At 37.2% G+C, this 25612-nt stretch overlaps 1 protein-coding gene across 2 annotated transcripts in view; it reads right to left on the minus strand.

Annotated features, from left to right (window-relative positions):
• The window catches only part of RYK (receptor like tyrosine kinase), a 97696-nt gene that overhangs the window by 24538 nt on the left and 47546 nt on the right, over nucleotides 1-25612 (minus strand). Inside the window, exons 6-11 of one of the 2 annotated variants that reach the window (XM_032630099.1) lie at nucleotides 22743-22887; nucleotides 16478-16578; nucleotides 13366-13500; nucleotides 12009-12095; nucleotides 6530-6599; nucleotides 734-866 (exon numbers count right to left, since the gene is read on the minus strand). In XM_032630099.1, the coding sequence (XP_032485990.1) occupies nucleotides 734-866; nucleotides 6530-6599; nucleotides 12009-12095; nucleotides 13366-13500; nucleotides 16478-16578; nucleotides 22743-22887 (671 nt within the window). The remainder of the gene's footprint in view (nucleotides 1-733; nucleotides 867-6529; nucleotides 6600-12008; nucleotides 12096-13365; nucleotides 13501-16477; nucleotides 16579-22742; nucleotides 22888-25612) is intronic. The other variant, XM_032630100.1, reaches the window with a different exon arrangement.

The following is a 25612-nucleotide window of genomic DNA, read 5'->3' on the forward strand; positions in this document are numbered from 1 at the left end:
TCTCCCCAACATCCAGCATATACAGTAGCAGCTAAATAAACATCTGTTCAATGAATGCTGAATTCTAAGGGTAATATTTCAAATGTTTATTATTCAATAACTTGTTCTTTTCTTTTACAATATTAAGCTTTTATTAGGAGGTTATCCCCCGGGGACCATTTTCAAACTAATGCTAGTTTATAGCTCTCTCTGATGTGCTCCTCTAGAGCTAATGTGCCAGGACTGTAGGTTGAGGAATGAAATTCTTCTCCAGGTGATGCTGGTGGGCTATGGCTGCCAACCACTTGCTGGAAACCCTGGCTACCAAATTATCACCGACAATCTACACCTCCAGCTACCACCAGCTTTTTTTTTTTTTTTTTTTTTTGTACAACATGGACCAAATGGCTCTGTAAGGTCTATTTCCATTCCTAGAAGGGAGAACTAGTACAAATACCTTCAAAGAGTTATGAGGAAAATGACTGAGATGGTGTCACAGAGGGTTTGAGGTGATTATGAATAATACACAATGGTTATACACGGAAAACCTTCAGCATCAGCAGAGTGTAAGCCTCAAGACAGGAATCACAAACCATCTCTCTCTAAATCAACAGGTTAGCAATATCTTCTGGTTCAACCTTGAGTTTCTTTTTACAGACTTCTAAACAGTTTATATATAGGAATGTTAACATCTACCTTCAAAGATATTAGAAGCTACTGGTAAATAATTGGTATGTGGGCAAATATTTCTCACCTGTGGATTATTGGCCTCTACTAATTTGCACTGCCGTAAAAACAATTTAAGATTCCCCCAATTCATGTAAGGCAATATCACCATAGGCTTTTCTCCTTCTTCTATACAGACATGGGTAATAGGAAGAAGATTTCTATAAAATAATAAAAAATCAGGAGAAACACAAGTGAAATCTGAAACATCAGGGGGTTATTTTTAACAAAAAGTAATAAAATAAAGATAACCTAAAACAAAACAAGAAAATCTCAAACTTACTTAAAAACATATAACCATTAAAAACGTAAAATTATAAATGCTCTTTTAGACTGGACTTTAATGTTTTCCACATACCCACTTTCTTGATAGGGAAAAATTATAAACTCAGAAATTGTTTCCTGTGGACTAGATTCTCTTAAGACACACTCTAGCCACACTAAATCTCTACTCTAAAGGGTAATCAAAGGGACCTAAATAATGAGTTGATCATGAGCATATGATAACAGCCCATTTGGTTCAATATCACACTTAAAAAAGAAAAAAAAAGGGCCCCAACGCAAGTCTGCAGAAAAGAATATGATAATCAAGAGCATGAAACTGTCACAAAAAGCCAAGAAGTTCTTAGCAGGTCACATGGGATTTCTAAATCCTAAATTTACCATTTACGGTCTGTGTGACCATCTCTCTTGGCCTTAGTTTCCATACCTCTAACATGGGGATCCCACCAGCCATACAATGTTGCTGTGATATACAAATAAGGCCAAGCATGCAGTAAAAAAAAAATCTTGTTCCTTTTAAAATCTCCATGGCACACATACTTTCATCCTATTGCCTAATGACACCTCTTCCATCGGTACCTGGAAATAACTGTTAATTTTTCCCAAGGCTATGTAACTTTTTACATAATTACCTCATTTCCCCCACTAAGCTGAAAATTCCTAGATGGCAAAAACTAAAGTGAACTCCTTTTTTACACCCAATGCTTTGTATTCTGTGCCACAGAAATAAGCATTTAATAAATATTTGGTAAGTAACACCAAACAACAAGCTGAAAAACATTCCTCCTCCTTAACTTGGAAAATTCTGCCTCTAAGGATATTAATAAGGAAATATTATTAAACATATGAAAGCTGTATGAACAAGGATAGTTAATGCAGTATTAATAGTAAAAGCTGCAAACAACAAGACTGTCCAAAAGTAAGGAAGTACAGCCAAATAATAGGATAGTATATAACAATTAAATAGTCACAAAGGGATGTTACAAGAATATGAGTAAAAACTTACTTATTGGAAAGCAAGATACAAAATTCACATATGCTTGCAGGATAATTACAAGGAAGGGGGCAAATACAACTCTGCACAGAAGTATGCCAAGAGTTGTTGTTTTTGAGTTGCGAGACTTTAGATCATTTCTACCTTGCTTTTCTGTATTTCCTAAATTGTCTCAATTGAGTATGTATCTCTTTTAAAATCACAGTCACACGATTCTGGCCTAACAGTGCAGAAGTGAAAGCTGTGGGGCCCCCCTCCTGCTGTGCAGGAGTTACTAACAGGGAAAGCACTGACCCTGAGGAGCTGGGAAAATGAGGACTCAGAGATCAGTAAACCTGTATGCGGCAACTTCTCTGTAAGGCTTCTGCTTGCCTTACAGCCCAAGAGTGGCAGTGATGATTAGTCCCACTTTACAGGCGAGGGAATCCATGAAGGTGGTAAGGGGTGAGGTAATTTGCCAAGGACAAACAGCCAGCACATAGTGGAAAAAATTCAAATCTTCATCTGATTATAAAAACCTTGTGTTTTCCACTGGATCACTGGACATTCCCTCCCAGGGGAGCAAGACAGAGCCTCTTTTCACACCAAGACCCACACATACTAAAATGATTACGGCAGGAGGATGGAGGGAGGGGGAACTGGAGGAAGGCAGTCAAAGGTACAAAATTCCAATTATAAATAAGTACTAGGGATGTACTGTACAACCTGACGACTATAGCTAACACTGCTGTGTGATATACAGGACAGTGGGTAGGAGAGTAAATAAATCCTAAGAGCTCTCATCACAAGGAGAAAATTTTCTTTCTTCTTTCTTTCCCTTTTATTGTATCTATATGAGAACATGGACGTTAGCTGAACCTACTATGGTAATCATTTCACAATATATGTAAATCAAACCATCATGCTGTATGTTTTAAACTTATACAGTGAGGTATATCAATTATTTCTCAATAAAAGTGGGAAAAAATGACTACAGCAGGTGTGCACTCAGGTTTAACTGAACCTACCATGATTTCAGGAGTAATATGAAGAGCTGCCCAATCTCTTTAACCCTCCCAAAATTATTTCTCTGCACCTTTCCTCATGACTAAAATTCACTGAGCAAAGTTAAAGGAATCTGACCCAAACACAGGAAGTTTGCTGGATGAGATCAAATCACTTATTCTATCACCAGAGGATTAAAAGCCCTCCGGGAGAAGTAACAAGCTGCATGAAAATGTTTCAAGGAATAAATGGCTGCTCTTCATTCTGCCCAGTTTATAAAGGAAAGGAAGATAAAGAGGAAGATATGGGATCCATAAGAAGAGTGGATGAGGCAGAAGCAGGTGCTATAGAGGAAAGGCAGGTTTTGCAGGGACTTGAGGCAAGAACTGGTCCAGTTCTCAGTCTTGCCAAGCGTGCCTGCAGAGTGAGAGCCATGAGGCATTCAGCAAAGTGCCCATCATCAGGCACCCTTGGGCCAGTGGAGAGTCAAACTACAAGCAGAAATAGCTTGAGTACTTTTTATAAAGCATGTCTGATGGAATTTAAAAAGATCAACAGCTATCTTTTATTTATACAGCTATTTTAACTTATAATAAAAATTATTCTCAAAAATTCCAGTGGAAAAAGGAATGAAAAGAAAGAATTTCAAGATGCTTTAAAATATTTCAACACTTTAAAACTCTTAATCATGGAATGTTAAAACATGAAGTAAACATGATGAATTACATACCAAAACTAGTTTTTTAAAAAAGGTAAAATCAGAAACTAGATGTCATTTCTTGCTGAGTGTATTGAGTTTGCTTGATAAATTCTATAATATGATCACTGAAGATCATTATTTCTTTTTTAATTTTTTTTGAGGTACGCGCGCCTCTCACTGTTGTGGCCTCTCCCGTTGCGGAGCACAGGCTCCGGACGCTCAGGCTCAACAGCCATGGGTCACAGGACCAGCCGCTCCGCGGCATGTGGGATCTTTCCGGACCGGGGCACAAATCCGTGTCCCCTGCATCAGCAGGCGGACTCCCAACCACTGCGCCACCAGGTAAGCCCATTATTTCATTTTTAACCCTCATGCCTAGCAGTGTTCCAAGTGCAAAATGGGCACTTAATGAATGAGAACGTATGCATACACAGAGCCATGAACAGTCTAGACATCAGGGGTCAAAAGAAATGTGTCATAGGCCCTAGTCCCCTTAAAAATGAAATAAATTGCTACAGTGAGTAGAAAGAACCATATACTTTCTACATATTGACAATGTGTTTTGCTCATTAAAAACCAGGAGTCCTGGTATCACTTTATGATGAGGAAGAACAATTAACCAGGATCAAACCATAACTTGCCTTTAGAAGACATTCCCTAATCACTGAACGTACAGTAACAACCCTAATTCAGTATAAGTCATCCCATTCCACCACCTAAGTGTATCCTGGGGCTACTAATTCATCCTAGTTGGATGCTGGAAAATCCTATAGCTTAAAGCTGCCTGAGAAAATGCTGCAAATGCTTGCTCTGAACATTTTTCAGCCAAAGCACCTTGGGGCTACTGTGGAAATAAAACTGCTTCTTGAGAAAATCCTGGCTTTGTCTATATCCCTGCCACCCACTTCTGTGCTGATGTGGTACAGACCTTTCATCAAGGTAAGAATACTAGCTAAGTACCTAAGTACTAGGTTAACATTACATACTAGTATTAAACACTCTGGTTCTTCCCGCTAGGGTCAGCATAATAAATCAAGTACTCCGAACACTGTCAAAAAGGACATTCCCAACTGATCATTACCCAGTTCTTGCTTTGTTACTCAGAGGAAACAAATGTGTGTGGTTTTTTTTTTTTAGAAAATATAGTCTAAAGGGTCAGTTATCTATCCATTCCTCTGCAAATGACTTCTATTCTTGGAATGAATCAGTGAATCAGGTCAATGGAAGGTAACATTCTTAAATCACATGACTTTAACCCTTCAAAAGGACATCTTTAGTCCCTCATTACTGTGTGGTCAATTTTTTTCAGAGGTCTCTGGCTTTTTTATTTTCAATGAAACTAAAAAGTACATCTGTTCATTATTTTAATCAATGTCCCAAGTATATGATAAAGCTAATGACATCTGTCCCAGAATGTGAAACCAGAAAAAGTTTTCTCCCTAAGAAACATGTACATTTCCTTCCATTCTAATACTGAGATGTATCAAACTTTGTTTCCTTCAGCCTTGCTTGCCCAGAAGCTAAGAGTTGTTTTATGTTCAATCACAGTAAAAATAATTGTCTCCTTAATGTTGGCTTATTTGTCTTCTTTTCCACCATCACAATGCCAAAAAGCTCAATTTCATTTTCATTACCATTTTATTGATCTTACTATAGCTGCCTTCTTTTTAGGTTCTCAAATTCTTTTGACTATGAACCAAAGTATAAATAAAATTCAAAAATAAAACTCTGCATAGTCATCTTATTTTTTGGCAGAACTCAAGTAACTGCTCAAAGTACACAGAAATTACAATGCATAATGTCTTTTGCACACATCACTTTCTATCTTTTGTTTCCAGAAGTCCATAAATATCTTCCAACAATGATGGTCACCATTCCATTTTTTAAACATATGTGATCAAATTTTCAGTAGGCACACAAATTAAGCTGACTCTGTATAGTGCTTTAAAACAACAACAACAAAAACCTTGCCCAAATATTAATACTGCACATTGTGATACTATAATTACGCCCTTTTTGGCTCAGAAGATAGAATCTCTTATTATAGCTCTGTGAAAAGGACTGATATAAAGCTTTTTAAAAAAGTTCTTCATATACAGAACTGTAAGTAATTTTTAAAAATCATACTGCAAACTAATGATAAGAGACTGGTTAAATAAAATGTGGTGCATCCATTCAATGAACTACTATGCAGTCTTTTTAAATGTGGATGTGAATTTATAGTTACTTACATGAAAAGTTAGATACATTGTTTTGCCATATATCAAGAAGTGTGTTAACCTTGTTAAAGATAATGGTATTGTGATTATATAGAAAAATGTCCTCAACTTTTTGGAAAATGCATGCTGGAAATGCATTGAAAGTGCTAAGATATCCAATTTAGTTTAAAATATTTCCACACTTGCAAATATCTATCTATATCTACCTAAATAGATGATAGATACATAAACAATGCACAGCAAAAATGGCAAATGTTAACCACCAATGTATTCAGGAGGTGGGCTTACTGGTGTTTATTATTCTTTTCTTTGGTACTCTACATGTTCAACATTTCATAACAAATATTTCTTAGCATATGTATATCATTATCCTACTTTTTAAAGGGAAAGATGCACATAAATATAAACTCTTTCCTGAAAGCTCAGCTATAATTATCCAGATGTGGGCTTACATACTCTTCTTTATATTTTACTGTGTTTTAAAATTTTGTGCAATGAGCATGCATTTCACTTTTATATTCAGGAAAAAAACAAATTAAGCTATTCCAGAAATGCTTTCTATTAACAGCACATTACAACATTCTTAAAAATGTAGCATACAATGCTACCATGCTTAACACAATGCTGGGTGGTTTCTCTTCTCACCTGTGATGAAGACCTCGTAGCTTACAACTTTCAGTGAGCATCATTGTCACCTGAATTTCAGAAGCTTGATCTACATAAAGAAAAAGACACTGTCATATATAGTATGATAATATTATACATATGACATCAATATTTTCTGGTATTAGTAAGTAACTATCTCAAACTGTATGGTAAATTTCATCAAAAGTTACAGGCAAATCTAAAAATTCTATTGTAGTAGATAGTCTCATTGACAAGGTCAACATTTACAGATGCCATTAAGGATAAGTTTGACTACATAAAAATCAGAAACTAAGTAAGGTTCCAGAAACAAAGCAGACAAAGTAATAACACTGGAAAAATATCTGTAACACATAAGGCATATAAAGGGCTGATTTCGTCTTTTCCCCCCTTCTTTAAAGAACTCATATGATAAGAAAAAAATCTGAAAAAGAGGCAAAGGATATTAACATATAGTTTACTAAAAAAACAACACAAATGACCAGGAAAATTAAAAAAACGACTTTCTGCTTCATTCCTCAGTAAAGAAATGCAAATTAAACGAGGAGATGCCATTTTCCTCATCAGATTGGAAGAGACAAAAAAGTCAGCTACCTGTCAGTTTGGGCAAGAGTGTGAGGAAACAGGCTCATCCACAGTATCTTGGGTAGGTGGGGGAAACAACATCTAACAAAATTTTTAATACCTTTTACCATCATCAATCCCACTGCTAAGAGTCTACTCATAAAAGCTCACCTATATATAACATAACAAGAATACTGTTCAATTATAACAACAAAACAACTCAAAACAACCAAAGACCAAAGTGCCCATCACAGAGAACTAGTTAAATTAGCACGTAAGAATAATATGCAGCTACCTTAAGAAAAAAAAGTCAGATTTACATGTACTGACAGAGGAAAATCTGCAAGACATATTAAATTTTAAAAGCAAGATGAAAAACTGTGTTTGTGTGATCAGTTATATTTCAAAATCAAATTTATTTGGAAAATTAGATATATTTGGCTGTGTTTTTCTTCTTACTCACACAGGGAATCATAAGAAATTGTTTACGGTGGTTACTTTTAGAGATGCGAGAATTTACATTTTGCACCTTTCTGTCCTGTTTAAACTTTCTAACCTTACAAACACAGAATTAGAAAAAAATGACCACAGGAGTTCTGACTGGAGATTGTGGTGCATTTTATTGTTTTCTTCTTCTTACCTCTATGTAGTTAAACAAACAAAAAGAACTACTATTATATTGGTAGAAAAAGATTTAATTTTCATATAATAGCCCAAATTAGCATGATTATTCCATTTTATTTTTAGCTTCTGAACTCATGGTTTTTGGTCCAGGTAACAAACAGAACTAAAATTGGCTTTTAGTTCAATGTTTTTGAAATAAAACATGATAATGCAATTTACCAATATCTTTAGTCTGCACCTTCAAAAGAATTTGAAGCCATTAAATATTTGCACAAATCTACAAGGGTGCCTTCTCTTATAGGGACCACTATTTTAATAAGTATAGAAGATTTTCTCCCCTGTCTGAAAAGAACATTTCCATTAAGTGAATAGTATATTTTCATTATAAAATTGAATATGAGCTTTAATTTTTTAAAATGGTTTTTAAATATCAAAAACAAAATTAACAGTATACCCTTAAAAATACTTTCAAAGAAGCCAATAATAGATTTGTATGTCAACAATTTAAAAAATCGTAATAATAATTTATAGATCTTCTGATCAATGCAGTACGAGGCAGAAGAAGATAGAAAGATGGGCAAAGCCAAGATCCACCTCCCAGCCCTACCTAGTAAAATGCTAAACCAACAGGAAAATCCAGACCTCTAAACTCAGGCACCATGATTATACACTCATTCCTTAAAAGTGGAGCTGTCAAAGCTGAGAAATAGTAAATTTCATTTACTTCCAAGACTAACCCGTGGAATCACTCCCTCTCTCATTACGTGACATTAGTGTTCCCTTTCCAGACAGCTTCACTTAGTTAAAACTTTTGTAGGAATACAAAATGGGTAGACAAAAAGCCAAGGACTTGGAATACTTGCTACTTCTTTGAAAAAGCACTTTACCTCAATGTCTGCTGAAATAAACTCTAGTTGTTTAAAAACTGCTTAAAATTTAGGAACATTTAGTAAATGGCAGAATATGCCTTTTTACTCTTTCTGTAATCTAAATAAGTGTTAATAAAATTATGGCCAGAACTATTTGGGGACTGGAAGGATCTTTTTTTTTTTTTTGCGGTACACAGGCCTCTCACTGCTGTGGCCTCTCACGTTGCAGAGCACAGGCTCCGGACGCGCAGGCTCAGCAGCCATGGCTCACGGGCCCAGCTGCTCCACGGCACGTGGGATCTTCCCAGACTGGGGCACGAACCCGCGTCCCCTGCATCGGCAGGCGGACTCTCAACCACTGCGCCACCAGGGAAGCCCTGGAAGGATCTTTTTAGAACTGAAAACTAGTAATAGTTGGAGGTCTGTACCCATTTGGTAAGAGTTTACCTTCTTGTCAACTGGTGCAGAGATCCAAGTAAAATGAAAGGTAATTTCAGGATGTGTCATTTTTTGCATAATTTTTTAAGTTTTTAACTTTGATAAGCATGTTCTATTAAGCCAGGGACACTAGAGCTGGATAATGAGCTAAGGAAACTTTGGAGAAAAAATAATTTTATACATTTAGTAAGAAAAAATCATTTTCCTGGATACCTTACCCAGTCTGGTCCTGGTCTTATAATTTTAAATACTGAAAGGTCTATCTTCAAGATGTATATATTTGAAAAGAATACTATACAATAATTTACATTCTAAAAGTTACAAGAACAAAATGATTTTTACAAAACCCTACTTATTTCTAATTTGTAAAAAATTAGAAGCTATAAAAAAAAGAAGAACTTAATACGAATAACCTCAAATTAATTCATTTATTTCATGGAATTCAATTTCACAATATTCACTGTGTGAAATTCAGATTCCTAATTTCAATCTCTGGAAATTTATATTGGGATATCCATTAAGTCTCTGTGAAAAATAACTTTTAAGAAGCCAAACTCCAATTTCCTGCTTATGCCTAAAGGCAAAGGTAGGGACTTCCCTAGTGGTGCAGTGGTTAAGACTCCATGCTCCCAATGCAGGGGGCCCGGGTTCGATTCCCATCAGGGAACTAGATCCCACATGCATGCCACAACTAAGAGTTCACATGCTGTAACTTAGAGTTCGCATGCCGCAACTGAGGAGTTGGCGAGCTGCAACTAAGGAGCAGGTGAGCCGCAACTAAGGAGCCCATCTGCTGCAACTAAGACCTGGTGCAACCAAATAAATAAATAAAATAAATATAAAAATAAATAAGTTAAAAAATAAAGGTAAAGTAACTGATCTTTTAAAAAATTATTTTTGCATTTTTAGCTGTACTTCTAATTGTATAGCATGTAACAAAGCATACATATTTGTGAAAGAACTTTGTCAACTCTACGTAGCTTCAATTAAAAAATAACATTCCAAAAGAATAAATCGCAGAGACACTCAATCATGTGGAGTTATCTAACAATTTTAAAGCAAATACCGTGGTCAGTACACTTCCTCTGTGTTTCCCACGCAAATCATGACCACATCTCGGCTAAGGACTCACTATGCTTTCTCTTGTTTCCGTCTTGCTCAGAGAGAACATTATAATTACAGTGGTAAGACAGAGAAACAAGCAAGTGACTACAATTCAAAGGTACACGGAAAGAGAAATCTTATCTTGTGAAACAGCCCCAGTATCTGCATTGTGTTTTCTTATCACTATTATTTCCTTTCCCCCCATTTCCAATCCTAGATCAACCCAATTCTATACAGAAACCTCTTTTGTTAATTCAACATTCCTTCAGAACAAATTAATAATATCCCAGTTCTAAATTATCCATAGAACATTTACAAACCCCAGAAGAAATATTAGAATTAAGGGGGAATGTTTCCTTTAAAAAATGGAGAAACTGTAACAAAAGGCAGACATTATTAAACTTAGGGCTCAAATTTTACATCTACAAAGAGTAATATGTAAAGTATCCTTCAAAACTAGTCAGAAAACCTAGTGGGACCAAACCTAAAATTCAATCTTTAGAAGTGTTTTGGGGTTAGGAGAAGTGAATGAATAAATTCATTTTATTAACTGTTAACTTACTTAACAGTAAGTTAAACCATCTGTTTAGAAAGAAGAAAGTGTTTGTAGCATCCTTAAACAAGCAATTTTGCTAAATTAAAAGAAAATTCCGAAGTTTTTTTGTTAGATTAGTACAACCCAACTTTTTAGAAACAATAAACACAAACCTTTCATGCTTCCTAAGAATTCCTTTAACTAAATTTAGAAACATAAGTTCTTATAAATTAACTTTGTGAACTTCACAAAATTGTCACCTCCTACTCATAAAACTGAATTTAATTTTGCCCTCAATTTCTGCATTTGGAATGCTAAATTTGTTTTTCCAAAATTAATAACTAGTTATTTCAACTTACCTCAGATACTGTCAGACATTAAGCACTCTTTAAATTACATTTTCTCTCTTAAAATGAGCAAATAGACTTACCTAAGAATTATTGAAGCTTTTACAAAGCTTAAATATACTAATCAATTATAAATCATTAAAATTCTAATATTATAAAAGGACTTGCTAATTTACCAGTATTAGGCAATAAGCCATATAAAAACATATTCTAGTATATGTTGATAGGGAATCTCTAACTGAAAATTTTATATAAATCAGTAAGTGAAATCAGTAAGTGAAAAATTAAGCATCACATTTCTCCAAAAGGAGAATATGTGAAAATAGGTATTCTGTTCATGAAAGTATAAACTATCACTACCTTTTAGAAAACAATCTGGCAACAACTATCAATATTTTAAATGTAAACACCTCGTGGGGCAGCAATTCCAACTACAGCTATACCCGCAAAACTCTACCAAGAAATAATACACACACACACACACACACACACACACACACACACACACACACACAGAGCAAAAAAAAAGGGAGGAGAGGGAGTGAGAGAAAGGCAAATAGCACCTATTCACATAAGGTTCAGTGAGTCTGGGGGTCATTTTTTTTCTTTATAAGTCCTCAGTATTGGGGGTGGAGGGGTGCTGAGATGGAGGGAAAACTACTATCAATGTTTTTTAAGAAGGAAAAACCAAAGAATTTTAACATAGGAAAAACATAATATTAGATATAGCAAAAATGAAGTCAAGTGGATGCAGTTTAATTAGAAGCCTGAGTAATATCTAATAAATATATAATGTCTTAATTTATTAGCTTCTATGTTCTATACCTTAACGAAAACAACACAAATCTCCTAAAAGGTTAGACTGTATGAGCTAAATTAACATGGACTGATTAATGATTAAGGTCTGGCTTGCACTGAAAATCTGAAACAATTTTGCTGACATAAGCCACCTTAGACAGAAAAGCAGCATGGAAACAGAATGGGAAATAAAATCCTACCTTTAACTGTTTTTACAAATGCTTGTTTTTCCTTATTTGGATCTTTTTCATCTACTAAAATCCCATGGAAAATACGCCCAAAAGTACCTAAAAGGAAAAATAATAATTATTGAGATCATATGATAACGTTCATAAAACTATAAGTACAAAACTTTCTGGCACAATACAACTTAAACATAACAAGGGAAAATGTGATCAACATTACTCCAGCCCTAGCATAAAAAGACTCAAATCTTTGTTTTTTAATGACTGTTAAAGGCTCTTTTTAACTACAAAATATCTTAACTTGCCTTTTGAAATACCAAATTTAAACTATATATGAGAATTCATTCTGAAATATCCTAAATAAACTAATGATATAGACAGGAGCACTGGAGCTCAGTAATGGGGTATCCGTAGAGACATTTATGAGTTTCTAGGCTTAGCCTCAGAGCAACGACAAAGGAGAAAAATGGACTCTCCTCATACATTCAAAAACACCAAAAAAATGTGCTTCCATTAATTACTATTTGCCACTGGAGACAGTTCAAGCCCCTCCCTTGGCTGTGACTGACCTACAAGCATCTCAACCAAGCAGATGAATTCAGAATGACTCACATGCATCCAAAACATTCCAAACTGAGTTATGGAAGGGGGGAAAGTAATTCTCTATTTAACAACTTGAAGAGCTCAATAAAGTATTTTATTATTAGTTTCTGTCTTCTTCTTTCAGCATTCTCCCCAGTCAACACCTTGAAACTCAAAAAAGAAAGCAAGGACCAGCAAGAGGGGGAAGGGCAGGGTCCTATCTCTCAAACACCTATCATATGTTAGTTCATTCAATGAACATCAGTTCATCTAATCTTCATAACTGTCTAAGAGTAGACAACTGAGTCCAAATTTAGAGACGAGGAAACTGGACATGGAAAACAGGAAATGATTTCCCCAAGGTCACACAGGTAATAAATTGTGGGACTGGGATTGGAAGTTGGGCACAACTCCAATCCCCATGCATGCGCCTTCTGCTAGAACCCATACACTTTCCATCACAGACAGAATTACTTAGAATGCTTCAGAGGCCTGCTAGGTAGTGATCACCTTCAGACAAGAACTAAACAGAAAATAAAGGTGACAAACACTAATAATCATGCCTTAATATACTTGAAAATCAACAATTGCACCAAAGCTGTCCATATTAAGGCAAATTGAAAATCTAAAGAAAGGGAAAATAAAAATCAGTGTTATAGAGGAAACAAATTGTGCACTGCTTTCTGTCCTTAAACTCAAAATGAGATGAAATTCTTAAATTCTGAAACAAAAAAATTTTTATACTACTAACATTTCTTCCTTGAAAACCTGATTTTGAGATAACAGATACCTTCTTGGAGTACATCTTTTAGAGTTATCCTCTCCCTGGATATTGCGATATCCTTCACCTTAGCTTTGGCCTCCAAAAGAGTGACACTTCTCAGGTCATTCTTCTCTATCCGCAAGGTAGGATAACCTGAGGAGCCAACAAAGCCAAACCAAGAAATATAAATACCCTTATTATGGCATCAGGGTCAACTAGTTCAGTTAGAACCTCAGGACTCAAGTCACAGGAATGAATGAATGTAAGAATCATAAATGGAAAAAGGCACACACACGAACAGGGAGAATTACTTATGAAGGCCATACTAAATTTTAAAGAAACACTTTCCCACCTATCCCAAAATCTTAAAATGCAGAATTAAAACAAGAAACACTAAAAATAATATTATATTACCACCACTTCAACTGCTTTTCAGCCAAATGAAACAAGCTTTGATTCATGGAATTTAATGTAATCCCTCATATGGACTGCTTTTCTCTCCAAAGATTTTCTAATACAGTCTCCTAACAAAAAAAAAACCTTTTCAAATGAAGACATGTTTGTAAAAATACCTTTTCTAAAAAAACATATAATTGATTTAATCATTCTGGCATCCATACAGCCTAGTCATACCACTGTGAGATTCATATATGTTTTTCGGTTCCCTAATTCCCATTCATTCTTAATATGATGACGGCAAAACAAAATTCCTGGCCATCAATTAAAATTCTCATTGCACACAAAAAAAGTCAGAATAAAAGTTAGTGTTAGCAAGCAGAAATTGGAATGGTATCCCCATTGGAATAGTATTTTGGGGAAGAAAAATCCATAAAGAATGGGTGGACTTGGACAACGGTCATCAGTGGCTGCTAGAAGAACTACATGAAAGGCTTTGGAAACCTTTATAATGGATGGATTAGGCTGACAAAACCTGATTCCACTGATCAGCACCTTGACCATGATATGTCTAGGTGTGTGTGCATATGTGAACATTTATGAGTGCATTTATGAGTGTTTAATCGTTCCTGAAGTTCTCTGAGTTTCTTGCATCTGTGGACTGTTGTGTTTTGTTATTTTGGAAAACTCTTGGCTATTTTGTCTTCAAGTATTTTTTCCGCTCCTTTCTTCTTTTATTTATAGACAAATATATTTCCATTGGGTTTTCTTAAAAGCACTATTTGTTTTTATCATACATAAGAAATGAAGTATCTATCTCCTTAAGGTAATGTCTACAAAACAAATAAACTTCTTATTGGTGGTAAATAAAAAAATTTGTCAACAAATAAATGTATTTCCACTGACTTTTTAAAATGCATTTGCTTTTAGCACATATAATAAATTACTATCTACCTCTTTAAGGTTATATCCACCATCAAGAATTGACTCTAATGAGCAAATCTTGACAGCTAGACATTAAAAGCAATGATGTGTTTCTTATAAATAGTTTGGACTACTCTCACATCTATCATTATATTTCCTGAGGAGCTTATGTCTTTCTTTCCTTGGTGGAGATGTTAACTGCTGTTATGATTTCTCTTAGATTTCTTTTAAGCTAGAGTGCCCCCTCCTTCCCTTTCGTTTTTCTTGCCACATCTTATTAAAGAAACTGCGTCAATTATCCTGGAGAATGTCCAGCAACTGCCTCTTCTAGTGTCATCTAACTTGTTTCCCTATCCCTGTATTTCTTGTAAACTGCAAGTCAGTTTTACAGCCTTGATTAGATCCAGGTTAACTCTTGGAGGGGGAGGGGAGACAAGAATACTCCATCTGGGAGCACAAAATACTTAGCTGTCCTACTTTTAATGATGCTAAGTTTCAGTAGTGGATTCAGGCGGTGAAACTCTGATCCCTCAAATGGTAAAGTGCCCTACTTCCCTTTGTTCATATAGTTTAAAACACTAAAGAACTTTTCCTGAATCAAATATTTTATTAGGGGATGCAAGTATGATTTTCTAATTCTACCGTTCCTTCCACATTTATTAGCTGGGATTCTTCTATAAAAAAACATTTTCCTTCATAAACCAGCACTATCTGGTTACTGTGAAATAGTTCAGGTAGCCAGTTGCCAGAGTAAGGCATAATAATGTCTTAGTTAACTTGGTGCCTTGGTTAACTCCCATAATGACTGATTTTTCTAAAAAGTATCATTACGAACTTGTGGATTTTTACACATTTTTACATTTCACATTTACATCACTTCATCAATCCACTGCAGTCATTATTCTTTCTGATGTTCAATGGTCCCATTTTGGGGAGCTCTTGTCTTTAGTAGCTTCCTGGATTTTTGGCTCAGCAAATGTCCCAGGTTTATCTTACACATTCCCGACCCAGTCCTGGAATCATCCGTTTCTCCAAAGAATCCTGGTACTTCTTAATGAGAAACAGTACTGAAAGACCACAAGAGGGCACTGGGTGAAGAACAGATACTCCTTAATTTTAGTTTACTAGAGAGTAAATGTCAGCCCAGGGGAGATAATAGTTAATTGCCTACAAGAACCTCATTAATCAATGGCACCATTGAGTTGAGCCCTGACTTGTAGTCCACTGTCTATCCTGATGATTGTGTAGTTTCTTATTTGTATGGTGAGTGAGTCCTCATTATGTCTAAATTATACTCTAAGAATGATTATTTTCCCCCAAACATCTACATGTTACAGTATAAAAACTTTCATCAAAATCCTGTTCAAAAAAAGGAAATCAGACCCCATTCTCAACTCTAATGGCAACTAGTTTCCCATCATGATCAGAAGACAATGTAACGTCCTAACCACAGCCCATGAGACCATCAAATAATTCATTAAAATCCAAGTCTCTGCCTTCATAGAAATCAGTGGCTGATTCTATCTAACTACCTGAAAATCCTCCTTCTGAATTTGTATAGAGATGGTTCAGCAGCCCTCTTAATATAATCTATAGAAACCTCCCCAAAACTAATTCTAGCCATTAAACCTAAAATTTTAATACTCCAATTTTGGAATGTTTCATTCAATGCTCTAGAAAGCAAAAGTTAAAGCCTAATTCTGTACATGTTAGATTCTATGTACACAGCATGGCACACGTAACTAACCACACAGGACCAAGGAAAGACAGAACATAGACAATTTTAGTAAACCATCTTTAGAATTAAATTAACTCTTACTGGTGATAGGAGTTGCATTGTTGGGTGTGTCGGCTCTCAGATACTGAGTCGTCTGGGTAGATGGCTGAGACAGCCCTTGAGAACTACTGCTGGCACTGATGCTGCAAACAATTTTTAAGAGAGAAATACTTGGCAAGTCAGCTTCAATGAGAAATTTCCTTTTTCCATACATACAAAATGCATGTAGCTATTATAACCAGCTTAAAACCCTAACGGAGATCACAATAATGCATGGATCTCTATCACAAATGTTCCATATTGAAATTTTAATCTGCCTCATAATGTAGAGCTCTATTTTTTCCTTCCTTTCTATCTCCACAACCACCAGGCAGGTTCATCATATCATAGTCATTCACAAATGTGGTATTCCTCAGACACCATAGATAGCAGTCCTGAACCTCACAAAATGTTATGCTAGGGAACCATCTCTTAGGAAAAGAGCTCATGCCACTCAATTAGATTGCTTTTAAGAAAAGGAGCATAAGGACAGGCCTCTTTTAATGATGGTCCAAAATCAAATGGCCTACAGATGATGGAGTATGAAAGCAAATCAAACATGCCAACGTGCTCAAAGCTTGGGAAGGGACTTCCTACCTGGTTCAAATCTGTTTAATCATATACGTTTTGCTTCTTCTACTTCCCCAATCCCACCTTTTTAGAATTTACAGAACTTATTAGAAATCTCTAGCACGTGAAGCATTCTATTACGCCATATTCTTTAAGTAATGAGGAGACCCAGAAAATGGTAGGCTCAACTAAATGTGAACCCCATACTCAAGATTACTACAGATTAATGTCCTTTTGTCTTGTCAGTGGACGACGACCTTATCCCAGGGTCACCCTTACACACATTCCAATTTCACTGCCTCAGCCCTTGTAGTTTTGCAGCAGTGGAGAAGTGAAGCATAGAAATTCAGCATGAAGAGTGAAATCACAGGCAGGATGTCATCCCCTCAGGAGCAAGGTCTACTTTCCATGCCTCCCTTAGCTATAGAATCGGCAAAGTCCCATAAGAGGCTCCCAAATTTCCTAAATTGTTTAAATCACCACACCCCACAAAATAGTTCTGTATTTTCATAACCTAATGATTAAAAAAACACATAATGATAAAAAGCTGCTACTCAAAAATTGATCTATATAGGTCTACACATATAGTGGGTATGGGACAGTACAGTGAAGAGATGTAGAGCATAACCTTGAAATCAAAACTGCCAGCACCACCATTTATTAACTAGCTGTATGACCTTAGGCAAAATGCTCTGGAGCCTCAAATTCCTCGTGGATAAAATAACCATAATACTACCTCCTGAAAAGGTTGCTAAAAGGATTACATGAAAAATATAATCCTTTTAGGGCAATGCCCTGCCCTCAAACATACACTTACAAGTTATTATTACTAATTATGCATATTATTACCAATATTATGCATCCTTAATTCCTGGAACCACCAGGCACCTGTTTTTGGAGTTCTGAGTACATACTACTCAAAGACCACGTCGGAAATCAAATCTGTTAAAAGTCCAGGATTCAATAATGGGAAGAGGAGAGAAGCATTATCATCCCCAAAGAGGGGGGAAATAATAGAATACAATTTACTTACCCATAAAATGGGACTAAGAAAACCTACCTCCTAGGATTTTTGTGAGGCTCAAGTTGTATAATATATGTGAAAGTATAATTCAAATATTACCTGCAACCAATGTACAGGTTGAAGAAATATGCACAGACCCCAAATTATTTACTAGTTATTGTGTTTCTCTTCAGCAGCTCAACAGTAGGTGGCACTCTTGTACCACCTCAGAATTCCTGAAAAGCCTGGGCATACAAAGATGTTATGCACTCATCCATATTTAGTGGTCCCTACAATGAGCACAGCACTAATGTTAAGTGATCAGAACAAACCTTTGAAAGCCCAGACTTACTGTTATGAGAGAAGCACGGAGCAGTTGGGGATCGACCCCTGATACCTATTAAATTCAATGTCTACATAGCTACATCACATGAGGTAAAAAATGAAATAAAAATGTACACTTGCTAGCACTTAATAGTTTTAACACCAGTCTAAATAAATTATCTCATTTGACTTTCATAAGCAAGTAAGATTAGTTATGAAGACATTAACCTTGCTTTAGCGTTGAAGTTAGAACTTAGGGCAAAGATCATCATTTTCCTTCAGAGCGCTTATTATGATTTTTATTTCTCTATTTTTCTGTGTAATTCATTTATTTAATTATTCATTCAAAAACTATTTACTAAGTGTATACTAGATGCTAGATACTGTGCCAGGTGCTGGGGATACAGCAGTGAACATAAGAAACAAAGATCCCTACCCTCATGAAACCTACATTCTAGCAGGGATTTTTGGTTTAATATCTATCTTGCCCAAGCAGACTGTAAACTCCACGAGGGCAGGAAAGGTACCTATTTGTTCACTCCTCCCTTCCCAGCACTTAAGCCAGGGCCTGGCACAAGAGGCCTCAAGTGGGCCCAACTCTTAGTGAGAGCTCAATTAACACTTACTGAATCAATCAATCAATAAACAGAGAGGGACTTCCCTGGTGGCACAGTGGTTGGGAGTCCGCCTGCCGGTGCAGGGGACACGGGTTCGAGCCCTGGTCTGGAAGGATCCCACATGCCGCGGAGCAACTGGGCCCGTGCGCCACAACTGCTGAGCCTGCGCCCTAGAGCCCGCGAGCCACGGCTGCTGAGCCCGTGTGCCACAACTACTGAAGCCTGCACGTCTGGAGCCCGTGCTTCGCAGCGGGAGAGGCCACCGCAGTGAGAAGCTCGTGCACCGCAAAGAAGGGTAGCCCCCGCTCGCACCAACTGAAGAAAGCCCGCGCACAGCAACGAGGACCCAACATAGCCAAAAATAAATAATAAATAAATAAAGTTAAAAAAATAAAAAATAAAAAAAATAAACAGAGAAAAACACCCTTCCTTGGAATAGAAAGCTATAAACCACACAGAAGAGTTGCTGCTGACATGAGCTATTGATATATACTGAAAGAGGGAAAGAATTATTGCTCTAACAGAATGGTTTCCTGTCTCTCTCTACTCATTCCTCATTCAACAAATTCTTCATGCAACATTCATTCAGTGATACCTGTTAGACACTGAATAAGGGGAATACAGAAATGAATAAGGGGAAATAAAAGGGACCCTGTCACCAGTAATGGCAAGGGTGATGGGGCAATGCAGATAATGGAAAATGAAGATATTGCCAAATACCAAGTTCATGTATCCCACAAAGGAGTGAACTCTCCTATAGTTGCAAGCTAACAGGGAAAGACTACAGTATAGACAGGGGGCAGATCAATCCCTCTGTGGAAGGACTTTACAAAAGCTCTGCATCTCCAGAATACACTCATCTGGCACAACACAGAGACTGAGAAGATGAGCTTATAGTGTCAGGAGAGGGAAAGTCACACACTTGGGCTCCAACTGCCCCTGGCATGAGCACACCTCAGGCAGTTTTATTCTCTGCCTCTAAATAAGCTCTGTGTATAAGAGGACTCTGGTTCCTGAGTGTCAGGAATGGAAGAACTCTGTACCATCCCTGTGCAATTCCATGGAGCCATGGGTCCCATCAAACCTCACAGGGCTGCTGTGAGGATTAAGAGGATTAATGGATGTAAAAGCACATGGAACAGTGCCTGGCATATAACAAGTGCTTTATACAATTACAGTACTGAGGTATTACAATACAGCTATTACAACAATAATGAGTCCCTCCTGTTGCTCGGCCCTGGTCCTAGAAGTGCAACCCTGAAAAAGTTATTTAATCTCTTCAAGCCTGTTTCTTTATCTTTAAAACAAGGACAGTACCATACCCATAAATGGCTGTGAGTGTCAAATAAGATAATACATGTAAAGTGCTTGGTACAGTACTGGTAAATAGCACTCAATGAAATGGTAGCCATTGTTAACTCAGTGACCCCAGCACAGAGGGAAGAAGCAGTGTCTCTTAAATGCTATTAGATTACTGGAGGGGAACTTTCTAGTCACCACTATTAGCTTGCCTGGCATGTAATAAATAACAGCTAGTAGAACAGGAAAGAGATGAAGAAGAAATTAGCCCATCACTACCAACACACTGCAACTTTATGAAAAGAAAAATCATAATAATGGCACTTACTATATGCCAGGCTTGTTCTAAGAGTTTACACTTTTATTTCACTAAAACTTCGCAACACGCCTACAAAGTATGTGCCATGATCATCTCTGCTTTAGAGATGAGGAAAACTGAGACATAAAGCAGCTACAAAACTTCCTCTATCTGGGCCTGTAGCACAGACAGAATTCAGAGACGTGCTGGCTCCAGTCCATGCTCTTAACCACTAGGCTGTACTCTGAAAACAAGTGATGATGAAGGCTGCTTCTATTCAGGCAATGTCTGGAAACATCTGCCTGAAAACTAGAGAATTGGAACACCAATTCATGGGTGGTAACAAATTATTTCAGCAGCAAAGGTATAAGCCCCATGGATTCTGAAGTTCTTGCACAACACTGATCTCTGTGGGTTCAGAGCCCCCCACCCACCCACAAGCAAGCATTCAAGGAGAATGTGTTTATCAAGACAGACTACTAAATGCCATGCCTTCCAGTGACCTCTAACTCTGCCATATCCTCTCTCAGAGTCCCATCAAAATGTTCCTGTTACTTCACTTCCCCCTCAGTACTTTCTCTACAAAACCCGATTGTAAGTAACACAACCATATATACAAAACATACTCTGAAACACCCCACCCGTGAATTTCCCTTCTCACTCTGACCTCCTCCCTCTTCTTTCTCTACTCAGATAAAGAAAGGGTAACAGAGGGGACAGAGAGTAGTTAGGGGCAGGAATTAATCCAACCAAGATCCCCATCCCCTTGTGCTTTTGTTACTGCCACACATATGCTTACCCACTGTATGTATGGCACCACGTAGGACTGGGAAGTCAGCAGTAAGATGCACTGTTCCCTAAATGGGAAAAGCTTACATTCCAGCAGGAGAGACAAATACACAAAAACTGATTTTAGAAGGAAAAAGTAAAATAATTGCTACCAGAGAGACAGAGAAACGGAGAGGGAAGGAGAGAGACAAAGAGAGGAGGGAGAAATTGATGGTTGGGAGGCTTAAAAAAGAGTTCATAGAAGAGACGGCAATGGAGTTGAAATGTGAAGAACGGTTTGAACCAGTGGAAAACGCAGGGAGCCCTGTGGGCAAAGGGAAGCATGAACAAAAGTCCTGGAGGGCAAAGTGTAGGGCAAAAGTGAGGAACAAATAATCATTTAACTGGAGCGTGAAGTAAGGATGAGAGACAAGGCAGGCTCATCTCCAGACTGTAAAGGAGGGTGCCTTGAAAGCCAAGTCACGAAGCTGAGAATGTCTTCAGTCAGCAACTGGGAATCACTGAGGAGGGAAACAAGAACTATGCACTAGGAAAATAAACCTGTCTATGATTCCATCTTTACCTCTCACCCTATCCTGGCTATAACGTCCTCCTGGTCATCTTGACTCACCCAGGCTGGGACGGGCACTTGTTTTATTCCCACACTATAATACACATACCACAATCATCAAATTTACAAACTTTTATAATATGGGTTAATGTCAAAGATTAAATACTTGAAGCCATGAAGTATATCATTATTTTTTTTTTATTCCTAGCACTTAGCATAACATCTAATCCAGTGTATCTCAAAGCCTACACATTAGACTCATCCAGAAAGCTCTAAGAAAAATACTGACGCTCAAACACCACCCTAGACCAATGACATCAGAATTTCTGGAAGGGGGTACCTAAGTTCTGATTTATTTTAAAAGCTTACCCGTGGCTCTAATGTGTGACCAGGTTGAGAACTAATGATTTAAATCATAGCAGGTTCTCAATAAATGTTAATAAATTGGATGGATGGATGGATGGATAGAAGGATGGATAGTGATGGAGGGACAAACTAGGAGGAAGAAACAGGGCTATTTCAAAAAGGTACTAAGAGTCTAGAAGAGAGTCATGTCAAAGGCGATAGGGAGAAAACTGATCTCTACTACTTCTCCACCAACTAATAAACTAATTTCTGACTTCACAGATTTTTAAAAATAAAATTAGAGAAACACAAAGACAGTATTTTTTCAAGTATTTTTTCCCTTGGCTAGGGAAAGCCTCCCACCCTTCTTCCCCTGCACCACTGTGCACCAGTGGGCATGGGTGTGTGTGGGCTCCCATGTAAATGCAAACAACTGCTTTTATTTTTTTCCTTTCCCAAAATATATACGATACCTGTCATCCAGTTCAATCCTTTTCATACTATGAAGGTGCAAAACAGCTAATATTATTGCTACAAGAAATATTACTGCACAGCAAACCCCTACGCTGATATAAAATACACGTGTAGAAGTGGTTGGAGCTGCATGTACAGGATCATCTGAAATAAAAATGAACAGCACATTAAGCTTTTTAAACAAATATCATCAATTGCTTTATGACCTAATATACACAATGAGTACCCTGTTCTTTGTAAAACATTTTCATTTCATGTGTCCATTCTTTGATAAGATGTTACCAGTAGCATGATGATATAAATTCACACAATTTAAAAAGTGTTTTTGTTGTAGTAAAAGAGGGATTTTAAATAGAACTTTTGGTTAATGAGTAAAATTTACAAGTGGTATACATATAATAAAACATCTATAGCAGTGCTGTCCAATAGGGGAATGCTCTATAGGGTGCATTCCAATACAGCAGCCACTGGCCACCTGTGGCTATTAAGCACTTGAAATGTTGCTAGTACAATGGAGGAACTGAAGTTTTAATGTTATTTCATTTCAATTAATTTAATGTTAAATAACCACACGTGGCTAGTAATTACCATACTGGACAGCAAGCTCTACAGACCCTTCCTCAACAGTGACACGGAGAGATCAGACATCTTTGTTGCCGATGACCACTAACTCACAGGGGGAGGGATATACAGTAGAGCGACCCACAGGTAAAACAAACAAACCTTTCATCTTTTTCACTTTTGAGAGTAACAGAAATTATTTTGCTTATCTGTTTTTAAAGATAAAAGCAGGAAAACAAGACTATACTCATGAAATAAAATAACAGTCACCTTAATACTATTCAAAAAGAAAGAAAGCCTCAGCAATAGGGGAAATAATTCAAAGACACAGAGACACATGTATATACATACACACAGAAACAACTGAGAAAGAGACACAGAAACAAAGATCCACATGTAAGAGCAAGCAGAATGGAAGACAGAGAAATAGAAACAGAACTGGTGTAACTGGAGATTCATGTAAGTTTTGATGAGTACTCACATCAGAATTCTAGTGAAGAATTTGGATTTTATCCTAAATGATATGGGAAGTCACTGCAAGGCTTCAACCAAAGGAATGATACACATGATCATACGTGAAAATAAAAGAAACAAAGATGACTCTGCATGCTGTATAAAGAATACTGTGGGGAGGAGCAAAAGCAGAAGCAGGAACAAATCAGGTTACTACAGCAGTCCAAGAAAGAGAGAGCAGTGGCTTGGACAGGAGTGTTATGGTGAAGGTGAGAAGTTCACGGATTGGGAAGCAGAGTCAACAGAGTTTGCTAATGGATTGAACCGGGGTAGAAAGAAAAAGAGGAAGCAAAGCTTTGGCTTAAAGAATTAGGTGGATAAGGTACCTTTACAAGCAGAAAAAAGAAGCAGGTTGGGGAAACAGAGAATCAAGAGTTTTGTTTTGTCCAAGAGTACCTAGTACACATCTACATGGAGATGTCAAATTGACAGAAATACAAATGTGGAGTTATGGGGATAGGTCAGGACAAAAGATAAAAGTCATAGCTTTCAAAAACTTAAAAATAAGATTGCTTTCTAAAAGTTAAACTTTGAATCAACAAATAATAAACCAGAACAGATCAATGCAGAGAGACCGAATGGCTTCTAGGGCGGCTAGACTTGACAGCAGCCTGAATGAAGGTATGACTTTCCTTAAGAATGGCACAGGCCGTTCAACCTTGAAGGGGTGGGAAAGGAAGGTCCCAAAGGCTGATGTTGGCAGTATCCATCTCAGCACACTCCAAGGCAGAGGAGAGGGTACCGCTCTGCTGGGCAGGTCCCCAAATGCGCCCCGCCTGACTACCTCCAAATTCCAAGGCTTGTGTATGCACTGTTCCCATTCCCTCACTTTGACATTTCACCTGCCACCACCTAGTCACCCTTCAGGTCTCAGACGAGATGCCACCCTCCTCAGGAAGCTCATCCTCATTCCCAGAGGAGGTTACTTGCCCCCTCCTCAGGATTTCCAAAGCCCCTTGTGCTGGCCTCATCACAGCCTGCCACAAGATACTGTTGTCACTGGTACTGCAACTCCATTTCCTCTGCTACATTAGAAACCCATGGGGGCTTACAGAGTCTGCTTTGTTCAGTTTAATCCTCTGCCTCAATCATACCACCTGGCACATCATAGCCTCTCAGTAAAAGTTAGATGGATGAATACACAGAAAGGGAGGGAAGGAGAGAGGGAGCAACGAAGAGGCAGACAGAGACCAAGGATAAGCAATACTGTATTCTGCTTGTCAGAAATAATAACCCTACTAGCATAAAAGAGACAGATAAAATCACCAGAATTTTACAAGTAAAGTTGGAGAGCAGCAATATTTTAAAAAATAGTTTTATTTTCTTCTCAAAGACAAATCCAAATGAAATATTTCTAAAAGGCAGACAAATCTCATATTATTTTACCTTCAAAAATGGTCTACTTTGAGACAACCAGATGCTTTGTGCCTCTTGAGGCGATAAAAAAGATAAAATAGGAAGCACATACTACCATCTATGAACTATTCTAGCCAAGAGTTAGTTCTCAACCTAACGAAGTACAAAATCTAACTACCAGTTTAGAAGAGAGAAAAACATGTTAAATGATACCACAAAAATGCAGATGTGGAAAATTCTGTGAGACAAATGACTCAATTTCTTCAACAAATAAATGACATTGAAGGGAAGGGGGTGGTTTCTGATTAATATAAAATACATGTCAACCAAATACAGTGTGTGTAGGCTTCATTTGGATCCTGATTCAGGGAAGAAACTATACAAAGACAATTTTGAGACAATCAGGTTAATTTGAACATGGACTAGCTATCAGAAGATA

This window comes from Phocoena sinus, chromosome 4 (assembly GCF_008692025.1).
Source record: "Phocoena sinus isolate mPhoSin1 chromosome 4, mPhoSin1.pri, whole genome shotgun sequence".
Lineage (NCBI taxonomy): Eukaryota > Metazoa > Chordata > Mammalia > Artiodactyla > Phocoenidae > Phocoena > Phocoena sinus.